The sequence below is a fragment of the Tenrec ecaudatus genome, chromosome 6 (genome assembly GCF_050624435.1).
Source record: "Tenrec ecaudatus isolate mTenEca1 chromosome 6, mTenEca1.hap1, whole genome shotgun sequence".
Taxonomy (NCBI): domain Eukaryota; kingdom Metazoa; phylum Chordata; class Mammalia; order Afrosoricida; family Tenrecidae; genus Tenrec; species Tenrec ecaudatus.
Window position 1 is genome coordinate 135,350,071 of NC_134535.1, and position 12,610 is coordinate 135,362,680.

A 12,610-nucleotide genomic window follows, 5' to 3' on the forward strand; every position below is an offset into this window, starting at 1 on the left:
TCTTCTTACTTGAGGAGAACTCAAGACAGCCCCAGGCATGGTATTTCCATTCCCACCCAGGCTTCAGGAACACAGCAAGGCCAGGGAGGCTTTGCCTCAGACCTCTTGCAGCCCAGTAAGTCCCTCCGACCCAGGGCACCAGGTGCTGCCTGCTCACCTGAGATTCCAAAGCCTGCTGCTGTGGTCTGGACTGCCCAGGACCGCCATCCCCACCACCGTGTGTTTGCTCCCTGCTTCTGGTCCTCTACAGCGCCACCTCCCCAAGTAAAGGTGAATCCCACTAGGAGGTAGGCAGGGAGCTGGCTGGAAGTTCCTCACCTCAGATTAAACTCCAGGAAGAAGTTTGGTTTTAAAGATAACCACCTACTGGCCCAAGAAGTCTCTAGTTGATAAAATGGTGAGATTGTATAGCTAGTTTCCCTCTAGCGTTGTCTTTCTGGACCTTGGTTAAGTCCTAGAAAGCAGAGAATTAATGATAAAAAACAGAATAAATAAACAGTTATACTTCTATTTTGATTTATACCAGGTGTTCCGTGGATACCAGGCATGCCACTATGGGTTAGCTCCCTGGAGATGGCTCTTTCCCTAAGGTCCCAGTGAGAGTACCTAACCAGTATCTTTAGTTTTCCAGGCAACCCAAGGGGATTCCTTCCTCTGGTGTTCACTTCTATGCCATTTTTGGCTTTATTAGCCTTCAGAGAACATGCAACTTGCAAGGGCACACGGAAGAGCCTCCACTTTGGCAGGTGCTTACGGAGGAGAACCAAGACCCATGAAGGCCCGGTCATTCCTGTGCCCATAGGTCTTCACCTGGCCCTGCTAGTGCTAAACAGCTGACCCTGCCCCCAGGAGACACATTACCTTTAGCTGGGTCGACCTAAGCATTGCTAGGGGGCAGTAATCACGGAATGGTGTGGCAGTTCGGAACCTCAGTGGAAGCTTCTGGAATCTCATAGAAGCAGGCAGAACGGTGTGCCTGGGATAAGGACTCTGAATCCTTAGGGTGATAAGCCCTACAAGCAAACCAGAGTAAGCTCACTGCCATCGAGTCGAAGGTGCCTCGCAGCAGTCCTACGGGGCAGGGCAGCACAGCCCGTGAGTTTCTAAACAGTCGTGACTCTTGACAGGAGTGCCAAGTCCCATCTTTCTCCCCTCTGAGTGATCGGTGCTACTTACTACAAAGATAACTATTCGACGCCAGCAATACCAGACAAGAGCTTAAGAGGAATCATGTCACACCAATTAGTGGTGCAAGCGGATGCAGTCCTGCTGTGGTGGAGAAGTACAACCTAAAGGATCAGCTCACTGAATGGACAAAGTGCTCGACACAATGGATGTATACATGGATTGTGTTAAGAGCTGTACGAGCCCCCAATAAACTGATTTTTTAAAAAGTCATCTCTTAGGTTAATAGTCACACCTGGGATACTGTTACATATCGACAGACATTTATTTACATGCAACGACAACAAGCCGGATAGCCACAGAAAGAGCGTGATAGGAAACAGGAGGGCGCAGGCATTCTGCAAGGACTGTTTAGTAATCAGCCTAGTGTGGCCCCGAGAGAGCCCGTAGCAGGGCAGTGCTGGAGCCCCAGACTCTCCTGCTGCTGCAGGGTGTCCCCGAATTTCTGGGCATGCACCTTCCTCACATTTTGGGTAGACTTGAAGGCAACTTCAATGGCAATGGTTGAGTGTAGCTAGCTGCAGTTAAGCTTGGGTGGGGGCAGTGAAATATCCAGAAAATGGTCAAAAGTGCTCGTGGCAAAGCGAACGTGAGACTTGACCGACAGGAAGTACAAGGGAGAAGGTGCTCACGTGGCTGGCAGAACCTGGAAGTAATTAAAGGAGAGTTTTTGTATACAATGTGGTCTGACCACCCCTCCCGTCCCAGGTTCATAGAAGGTGTTTACGGTATAAAAGTCTATCTTCCACGGCACAAGTGAAGAGACAAAGGACACGTGTAAAGAAAAGGGCACCGTGCGTGTGCGCACACGCAGACAGACACCCTCTCTGAAACTGTGGGCTGGGATGGCTGAGGAACACAGCCCTCCAGGACCTAACCTCACCCTCATTTTATTATGACTAATTCACTTGCTGGCACTTGCCAGATGCTTGCTGGATCTGAGGAATAAGGTAAGGACGGTTTTAGAGTCTCAGGGAGATCTGAGAGACTGGGAAAGGGACCAAGATCCAGGGGGGGATTCTTCTGGGAATTTCTGCCTGCCTGCTATCTTTGGAGAGTCCCCATGTGGACCCTTTCTTCTGTGTGAACCTCAGAGGAGACTCTGGTGGGACCTGGACCCTACAGAGCGCCCACCTGCCCTATTTTTCAGTGTGAAAACAGTGACCTGATTTCACTGTCCGCTGCATTCTTCCATTCACTGCCACGGTCTCTCTGGGGAGTGACTTAATCAGGAAAATGCCAGGGAATTTGGGAAAAATGGAGGGTGGATTTAAGATGTTTCCTACTGAGACCCTGAGAGATTTCCCAGGGGCTCCCAGACCTGTATCTGCTGTTACCCCTGCCCTGCCTGCTAGAACCTGCAGTTCATCTTTCTAAATAAAGGTGGTTCTCTTGCCTTCCATGAGTGGGAGGTGGGAAGGCAGCAGTGACAAGGTTTTCAAACAGCAAGATTTTATAGAGACACTTGTTTTAAATCATGGATTCTCAGCCACTTGACTGTCATTTATTGTCCGTCCTCTTCAATGCTAATCCACCCATGGTTTGCATGCACCACCACCACACTGACTCACTAGGGACGGCAGACTGGGGCCAAGGACGAGAAGTGAGCGTGTCAAGAGGCGCCACTTCAACTTTCTGTTGGGATAAATTCTGAACTGGCAACGTTCTGATTTAAGAAGAAAAAAAAAAAGACGTCAGCAGCACTGTTAGAGAGGTAGGGATGTAGCCCCTCCCCTATAGGAGCAGCAACATTATCTAAAGCCTGTTGGTCTACTCTATGGACAAGCCCAAGGCCTTGAGGAGCCTGCACCCCATTGAGCCCAGCAGGGAAGCCTTCCTCGGCAGGGAGCAGTGAGCCCGGGCTGACTCGGTGCTGCATGCGTCCCTCACCTAGGGGACCCCCTTTTGGCCTGGTTCAGTGCTGAGGCTGGGTCTATGCCCACTGTGGCTGGCATGCCAACATGACAAAAGCGGCCACTGCTAAAGTCAGCACGTGAGAACTCAGCGGGCAGTTTCCTCGGCCTCCCGGGTTTAGAAGCAGCCAGGCGGCTGTAGCTATCCCAGCTTGGCGTCCAGGCATCAGCAAAGCAGCATGGGAGACGACAGGCGGGCAAGAAAGAGCAGGCCCTCAATGCCACCAGCTATAGGAGCAAGGTCACAGGGCCTTCTTGCAGCCCTTGGAAAGGTTTGGCAGCTCTCCCCATAAGGCCCCCACAGCCAGAAATCGAGGTAGGCACCTGGGTCTATGTTCTCCAGGGTTGGCACAGGCTCTGTGTGGGCGCCGTGTCCCACCCTTTGCTCTGGTCGGCAGGTCCCGCCTGCTGCTGACTGACTGAATTTGGGACCTGTGACACAGTGGACATCTTTCTTGCTCTCCGTTACATCCCGCCAAGAAAAAGCACATTTTTCAACATGCCACCCCTCTGAACGGGGGGCCGTCCCATCAGTGGGAATCTGTATTCCAGGAATAAACAACCCTGACCCCATCCTCAGAAAGAGCGAAAATGCAACTCTCAACCGCCCCACCCCACCCCCAGGAGACACCTGCCTGAGCTTCTCCCCCTTCCCACCCACCAATCAGGAAAAAGGGAAGGGAAAGAAAAACTCAGAAACCTGAAGATTGTTTGCAATTTATTCTCTTAAATAGGAATGGTAACATTTGTTTAAAATAAAAAAAAACTGAAAAGCACAACACCTTGGCTTCACAGTAAACGGCAAAAACACAATTACACAATTAAATAAAAAAGCTCACAGAGAAACACACCAAAAACTCACAACAGCACAGGTTAAAAACATGGGGGGAAATAAAGGCTGTAGGGAAGGTTGGAAGTGGACACGGAAAGTGGACAGACAGGGCACTGCCAGCCCCCCAATCCCACCCCCTTACACTGATCGGTTCGGGAGAAACCGAGCCCCTCTATTCACCGGTCATACTTAGAAGGTCATGGTGGGGCTGTTCGGAAGGCCTGAGAACATCCCACGGTCCTACAGAAAACAGCTGGGGACACACACACTGCACACCCAGGACAGGGAATGTGAGGTCCGTAACCCGCAACCTGTGGAGCCAACAGCCAAGCCTAGAGGAACAATGGAGGGGCGGCTCCCAGGAGAAGGGCTCTGGGCTCGGGTCCGCTTCCTGAGGACCAGGGTGCAATCAGGCTTGGCCGGGGAACTAAGCACCCACTGGAAGCCTCCCCTGCATAGGTGTTTGTCCCTGGACTTGAACTCGGGCATCCTGAGCAACACCCTAGCGAGGACGAGGCTCCACAATGCAAAGGCCCCTGAACCTCCGGAACCACGGAACCGGGAGCTGCGGACGGCTCCGCTATGATCTACCGGCTAATATCTAACTAAGTGCCTGGCTACCTAGCTGCGCGTGCCCGCGTGGGCGTACACACTGGCACACGTGGGGTGGGGCCGGGGAAGAAAGCCCCATGCAGAGTTCTCTTGCTCGACTCTAAAGGTTTCCCTGAAAGCCCTCTATGGGCGGGGGTGGGCAAAGCAGTAAGGAGATCGCCCCGACTTCCACGCCATGCACTGCCAGGCTGTCCACACAATGGGGTTTGAAGGGGATCATGCATGCCAAGCGCTGTCTGAAGGCGGTGGGGCGAGCATCGGCCCCCAGGGACATTGCTGAGGAGCTCAAGTAGGACACTGGTTTCCACATGGGATGATGATGAAGCCCCCCCACCTCCATCTCTCTGTACCTGCCTGATGATTGGGAGCAAGGTGCTGCTAGCCCCTTCCCGGGACACCCCGAGCCTCGACTTCTTTCTATTTTGGTGTGTGCAATATATGAGATCAGAAGGGGATTCCCTCAGGACCAAACCCAAACCAAAACACACACCCAAAAAACCACCCCCAAAGTCAGCAACTGAGGGTCTGGTGCCCAGTGGGGGCGGGGTCCCCTCTGAGGTCTGTTTCCTTTCCCTGCTGGTTGCTGTCCAGCCGGTCCCTGAAGTTGGGGGACAGGTACTCCGGGGCCAGGCTCCACCCCCTGTGGCTGTGAGGAGGAGGAGGAAGGCGCCTGGCAGCAGAGGGCTGACAAAACTGGGTTTCTGGATGGAAAGCACATCTTCAAACAAAACCGCTGTCCCCAGTGTCCCCCACCCCCCAGCACCAGAGGGAGGCAGCGAGAGAGGAAGTTGCCAGGCAACAAGACACAGGCTGAGAATGGTCTCTCCCAACTCCGATAGGGTCTTTTGGGGGTGGAGGGGGGAGGTGGCTTAACATTAGTAATTCTGGCACCAGGAAAATGAACATTATGGAGGACAGGAAAGCACCGCAAAATAACGTGGTGGCCGGCGCGGAGGCTCTGAGAGGGCGGCTGAGTGACACTGACTGGACTGGAGGGCAGAGGGGGAGAGGCGTGGCTTAACGACGACGACTGACATGCTGCCTAGGACCCGCCTTCTGGAGCCTCGACACACCTGAGAGGCTCCAGCGCTTTCCCCGGAGGAAATTCTAGTGCATTCAAAGGTGACATTGGGGGAAGGATAGTCCATACTGGGAGAGGAGAAGAACCCCGTGTCATGCTGCACATGATGTCACCCACGGTCCTGCTCCTAGGTTGCCTTGCAGGGAAGGCGCTGGTGCTTGGGGTATGCCCGTTATGCCCAAAGGCCCCAGAGGCAGATGTCATGCAAATGCGATCAGCCTTCTCTCTGGCCTTCCCGTCTAGAGAGGACCACCGTGTGTGTGTGCGTGTGTGTGTGTGTGTGTGTGTGTGTAAGGGGGACGTGGGGGACCGTGTCTCCTCGCATCACTGTAGGGGTTCACGCTGCGGCAGCAGTTTTGGGGTGCCACAGGGACGGTCTTACACGTCCCACCTGTGCTGGCAAGCTACCCTTGTTCAGAATCGAGAGCTGTGGGGCCGAGATGCCACAGGTCTGATTCTCTGGCTTCACTGCCAACACCCTGCTCTCTCCTTAGCAGACCCCTGTGCTTCAGCTACCACCTCACCTGAGACCCGGGACACCTTCAACTAGAGAGTAATACTGGCAACCTCAATCCGAGGGCAAGTGGGAAAACCCAAACTCGACTCGCTTGGGAATGACCTGAAGTTCACGGTCTCATTCTCTTAGAGAGATGTTCTGGACTCGCCACCCAGCTCTTTGACTGATATGGACCTGGAAAGCTGCCAGGCCCTTGGGCGCTCCATCCCTCCAGAAATATGGTCCTAACTTAATAAGGTGGCTCTCACACGTGAGGGGGCAGAGCTGGCCTTCTCTCCGCAGGGCTTTCTGACCATGGCACGGGCACATGCTGCCAGCACTTGTCCAGGAGGGCAGATTAGAAAGGCCTTCAGAACAGCAGGAAGTGTGACCTTCCCCTGTGGCTGAATCATGGTTATACGAGATGGGTCCCACTTGCAGGGCACCTAGAATGCTTGCCCAGATTGTAAGGTTGGCCCGTGTCATAGCAGAAGCCTGCCCTCCACTCCGTGGTCCCACTCAGCCCCCCTGGGCACACTCTGCCCTCCCCAAACCGGCAGCATTAGGCTGTACCAGTGCTCACTTATGCCCCAGAAAGAAACAACTCTGAAATCTACCATTGGAACACCAGGTGGGTAATTCTTCCCTCTTGCCACCTGCTGCTCCAAAGTGACCGGCACTGGCTAACTGACACTTTAGTATTTGCATTTAACCGAGTCATATTTATAAATGGATGCCTGAGATGGATTTCCTTTGAGCAGGAGGAAACAAAGAGAACACAGTGTTGCTGACTACTTCTCGCCCCTGCCAGGCAGCAGCAGTGGGGCACTATCAGGCCACCCTGACTAGCCGGCCCCACGTGGAACTGTGAACACATCCACGGGGGCATTCGACAAGGGCTGAGAGAGGAATTGGTGCTTATAAAGAAGAGCCCGGTTCTCTACAAGCCCGGTGCCACCAGCCCTTCCTGGTTCCGCCTGCTCTGCTCGACTACACGTGTGTTTGGAGGTATGGACGGACTGCTCCCCGCCTGGTGCAAGGCAGCTAGGAGGGAAGTGTCACGAGTGAGGGCAGGGAGTATTCCTCAGAGGCCCCCAATCGCGCAGAAGAGCAGTGTCTCCAGACTGACCCAGGGGCGGGATGCAACAACTTCAAGTTGAGGAAGACACAGTGCAGAACTCGGGCCCTCACTGAGCGGACATGGTGCCACTCGGGTGGAGGAGTCTTGAATGGGGCGCTGACAACTCATTCGGGCCCCGGGGAAAAGCAGTCTGTTGTGGGCTCCTGCTCAGCTACACAGGCTCAGGGCCAGCTGCCCACAAGGTGTTAGGTGGGCTCGGGCAGGCCCCTGCTCTGAGGCCTTGCCGAAGCGCTCCCTGGAGCTTTAGCAACACTGCGGACCACACGGCGCCCCTACACGGTAGGCCAGTGAAACTCCCCTCTGATCTGCACCAGCACCTCAGATAGGCCATAGAGAAAGGGGACTCCGAACGCGAGCAGCTGGCACATGAAAAAGGAGTCCAGAGGGTTCCGGGCCACTTCGTGCCCGATCGAAGAAATGTTGCTCTGGAGGTGCTGGCTCATACCCTTGGCCTTGTCACAGAGGCCAAGCGAGTGACGCAACACCCAGCCAAACAATGAAGTGAGGCTACCTGGGGTCCTCTCGGCCGCGCTGGCGACGGTGCTGGCCCGGCCCTTGGCATCTGCAGCGGGACCATCCTGCAGGGGTCCTCTGGCCTCCTGAAAAAGTCCAGGAGAGACAAGAAGGTGAGCCTCTGATGGCAGTGCACAAATGACAGAAGGCAGTGAAATCCAGGTAGCTGGCTTACTCGCCCGCCCCTTCCACAGCCCACAGTGGCCCTCCTCACCCAGCTTACCCAGGAGTCAAAGTCTACACCATTGGCCCCGACACTTGTTGGCCTGCCATCCCCTTGCAGGACAACAATAGTGAAAAAGCACACGGCGCTCCCCTGGCAGTGACAAACGTTTGTACCACAGCCCACAATCCAGGAGCAACTGTAGGTCTCTGTATTGGGAGCCCTCCTGGGTCGCCCACTTTGGGAAACACTAGACCCTAGACCCTTCCCAGTACACTTTTCTCACGAGTCCCTCTCAGGTGACAGACCTAGCCTGCGTGCAGACAGGGACAACCCTATTGGGAAAGGGATACCTGTGGCGGTTATGGGCAGGTTTGGGAAGGGGGGCATTAGCAAGAAAAGAGGCCGTTGGCTTCTAGATCACTTGGAATAAGGTGCGCTAAGGGAACGGCCGTGGGAACAGAAAATCCTCACAGTCAAGTTCCTCTTCAGTATGGAGAGCGAGCACGAGCTCTGGGGCTGGGCTGGGGAAGAACCCACTGCCAGGCCCCACCCACCCGAGTCGGGTCTGGGGATTACACAGCCACTGCCTTCTGCTTGCTCTACACAGAAGATGAATTCGCCCTGCTACTGAGGGCTGACTTGCTATTCATGCTCTGAGCAATGAAGCATTCTCGTGGAGAAAGACAGTGGAGGGGGCAGAGGCAGACTAAGGAGGAGTGCCCCCTTGCTTCTGTCTCTCTGCAGGCAGGGGATGTGGGGAGTCGTCTGAATGGACTGACAAGCTGGGCCCCCTTCCTTCACTGGCTGTTCCCTCCATGCCCAGGGGCCCACCGCTTCTCCCCTACTTACACAACGGAAGACAACTACCTGTCCAGACAGAGGCGCGACTGCCGGTCTCTTCCTTTGTGTGTTGCTGGAGAGTCGGTAACAGTAGTGGGGTTTGCAGTAGAATTTACCTGCGAGCAGAGAGGCGCGGGGAAAGAGAGAGTGAGCGGAATGCTGGACGGGACTCCTTGTTCTCAGCACGCCCCTGCCCGTCTCCTCCAGCCACAGAAGGCCACCGCCACCGTCGCTGCCCCAGGTCGCCCAGGCCTGGGCTTCCGGTCCAGGGCTGACAGTCCCTCCCTGTCAACTCTGGGTCCGGCCCGCCCTCACCCCTTTGCCTGACACTGGGGGTGAGGGGAAGGTCTCTTCCGCCGAGCATGTGAGGCCCCTGAGCTCCGCCCAATCAGTGCCCGGAATAGAGACGTGAGGCTTGTGTGGCCTGGCCAGCAAACAAAGTGGCAGTGTGTGAAGAACAAAGACGTGGTCACAGGAAAAGCCGGGGGCAGCATTTCTGGGGAGAATGAATCCGAGTGCTAGCTGGAGGCGGGGGGCTGGGGAGCTGGGCATTAACTCGGCCGGGACCACACTGTCCGCCAGTCAAGCCTGCTGCCAGCTGATTCAGCGTCCGTCCACCTGAGGGTCACCACTGAGACAAGAAACAAAACCCAAGGGGCAAATCCCGCAATAAATACACTGTGGGTAGAGCAAAACCGAACACAGCCGCCAGTGCGCTCCGAGGCAGCCAGAGTTGACAGTTTCTCTGAGATGACAGTGGTGGCTCCGTGGTACAATGCTCGACTCCAGGGCTCACTTCCCGGCCAACGCCCCTCAAGCAGAGCCACCCGCTGTGCATCCAGAGCCTTGCCTTGCGGCTGGGCCGCTAAGAGCTCCACGAGCCAGCCCACTAGGCAGGAAGCCCTGGCGATGTGCTCCTGACGCCAGCCAACGGAAGCCCCCTGGAGTACAGTGTAAAGCAGCTTCAGGTGTGACTGCACATCTTTTCTGGGTCCCGGGGTGCGCCTGAGTTATAAAGCAAAGGTCGGAAAGCCACCCCTCAGGGCTTTTCCCCGACACCGGTAGTCCTGGCCTCACACAGGGCCATTTCCTAACGACTCTAGCCTGGCAGGAAGGACCCAGGAAATGGCAGGAGCGACAGGAGAAAGAAGCCGCAGAAGCAGAAGCGTGAGCTTTTGACAAATTTGTGTTCTCACTCCTTCCAGGTCGGAGGAAGGGCCCCAGCGGGAAGGAAATGACGAGAGGTTGGCAGCCTCTGCTCCTCCTCCTGGGGCTCTGATCAGACTTCTTTCCCTTCCAAGCCACGGGCTCACCTGTTTTCTTCCCCATGCCTCAATCCCACGAGTAGTCAGAAAAAGAGAGCTGCTGGACTTTCATCCTGCTTTCCCAGACAGAGGTACCCTCTGCTGGCTGCTGTCATTTAACTAGGACTCAGACAATGCACCTGGAGGGCCAGGCGACCAGCAAGGTGACCGCTGTGGCAGCCGTTCCGCTCTCTCTGCTCATTGCATTTGTCCCCTAAGTTGCATTTCGTTGCTGAGAATGACGTGGCAGTCCCACACTACATGTGCCCGGTTGGCGACACTGGGCACACTCCCGGAGCGCGCATCCACTGTCCCCTTCCTTTGCTGAGATGTGCTTCTCTCAGGAACATCAGCTCACTGCCCACCCCGCCCCCCAAATTCCTGCCCCATCTTCCCCTTTGCTTTGGCCACTTTGACCTCATAAAGGCTGCTCTTAACAGAGCACGTATTTTTCACCTGCTCAGAGTAGGTATTTTTTACTAGCTAAGATAAGCTCTCAGGAGTCCTGGGGGGTTCCACGTTAGACTGCTAGCTTCACGGTCAGCAGTTCAAACTAACCAGCCACTCCCTCAGTAGAGAGACGAGGCTTCCTGCTGCCGTGAACATTTACAGCCTCGGAACTTCTGGGGCTATTTTTGATGGACAATTTATGAAGATTATCTTAGTGTGGGAGTTTCAGGGATTCATTCCTCCTCCCTGGCTCCATAGAGTCTAGCGTCTATGGGAATTTGAAATTCTGTTCTGAAGTTCTCCCCACTTGATCAGGATTTGTCTATATAACCTAGGATCAAAATGGCAGTAGGGCACCACCCAGGTCAGCTCTCATGGCACAGGGAGCAGGCTCTCAGAGCTATACAGGGCAGAGCCTCCTCTGAGTTCAGACTGTCCTTCTTCCTCTCATTCCAGGTCAACAGGGACCAATGGTGCCTTGGATGGCTGCAAGAATGAGAATGAGAGAGAGAGAGAGAGAGAGAGAGAGAGAGAGAGAGAGAGAGAGAGAGAGAGAGAGAGAGAGAGAGATAGATAGATAGAGAGATATCCCTGAAACCAAACCCCATCCGGTTTTGGTTGTCCACAAGCAGTCTCAGCAGCTGTTCTTCTGTTGTTGTGTATACATCTATCTCTCTCTTGGCACCAATCACAATCACCGGCTGTGGTTGCTTACGACACCTGTGTCCATAAACTTAGCTTCCTCTCTCCTCCTTCCTGGCCTTCATAACCCAGAATGAACTTTGCTCCAACCATGTCTGTCCTTTTACGATGAACTGCTCAACACGGTGTCTTGGAATGGCGGCCGCACTGTGACATAAATGAAGACTCCACTTTCATCCATCGATCTTCTGTCTACTGGGAACAGTGCTGCGATGAGCTTCGGGGTACACTTACCCCTTCGGGTCTCTGTTTTCAAGTCTTTGGGGGATATATACTTAGGAATGGAATTCCAGGTTCATATGGTAGTTCCACTTTCAATGTTGTGAAATCTCTGAACTTTCAACAGTGGCCGTCCCACGTTGCAATCTCACCAATGGACAAGGGTTCTAATTTCCCCACATCCTAATCAACAGTTGTTTGGTTTCATCTTAGCAGTCCAGTGGGAGTTAAATGGGATCTCACTACAGTCCTTATTTGCTTAAGATTTGCTGTATTTAAAAGCCTGCATTAGGAGAGTTGGTCACGGGCAATGCTTTTCAGTGTGGTCACAATCTCCTTTAAGAATCTGTAACAGTGGATAAACAACCAACTGGACCGATGGGGGGGGGTATTGGGAGAGGAGGAGGCGGGGAAAGGAAGTGGATGTTAACCAACCCAAGGACAAGGGAACAACTGGCCCAACATCGGTGGTGAGGGGGGTGTAAGCGGCCTAGATCAAGGGCAATGTAACTGAGAGGAATTACTGAAACTCAAATGAAGGGTGAGCATGATAGTGGGACAAGAGGAAAAGTAAAAGGAAACAGAGGAAAGAACTAGGAGGCAAAGGGCATTTACAAAGGTCTAAATACAGGCGTGTGCACATGTAAATATATGACAACGGGAAAATAGATCTACGTGCATATGTTTATAGGTTTAGTATTAAGGTAGCAGATGGACATCGGGCCTCCACTCAAGTACTCCCTCAATGCAAGAACACTTTGTTCTATTAAACTGGCATTCCATGATGTTCATCTCCCCAACATTATCTCTGAAGACAAAGTGGATGCATAAGCAAATGTGGTAAAGATCGCTGATGGTGCCCGGCTATCAAAAGATATAGCATCTGAGATCTTAAAAGACTTGAGATAAATAAGCGGCCATCTAGCTCAGAAGCAACAAAGTCCACATGGAAGAAGCACACCAGCCTGTGTGATCACAAGGTATCGATGGGATTAGGGATCACGCATCAGAGAACAAAAAAATCACATCACTGTGAATGAGGGGGAGTACGGAGTGGGGACCCAGAGCCCATCTGTAGGCAACTGGACATCCCCTTACAGAAGGGTCACAGGGAGGAAGCAAGCGAGTCAGGGTGCAGTGTAGCAACGATGAAACA

The 12,610-nt window shown here is 53.9% G+C and overlaps 1 protein-coding gene across 14 annotated transcripts in view; it reads right to left on the reverse strand.

The window, feature by feature from the left end:
* The window catches only part of MICAL3 (microtubule associated monooxygenase, calponin and LIM domain containing 3), a 204,998-nt gene that overhangs the window by 54,787 nt on the left and 137,601 nt on the right, over nt 1-12,610 (reverse strand). For 9 of the 14 annotated variants that reach the window (XM_075552280.1, XM_075552279.1, XM_075552275.1 and 6 more), the window contains 2 exons: nt 8,789-8,895; nt 7,772-7,859 (listed from right to left, as the gene is read on the reverse strand). In XM_075552280.1, coding sequence (XP_075408395.1) covers nt 7,772-7,859; nt 8,789-8,895 — 195 coding nt within the window. The remainder of the gene's footprint in view (nt 1-7,771; nt 7,860-8,788; nt 8,896-12,610) is intronic. The other 5 variants (XM_075552289.1, XM_075552277.1, XM_075552283.1 and 2 more) reach the window with 1 other exon arrangement.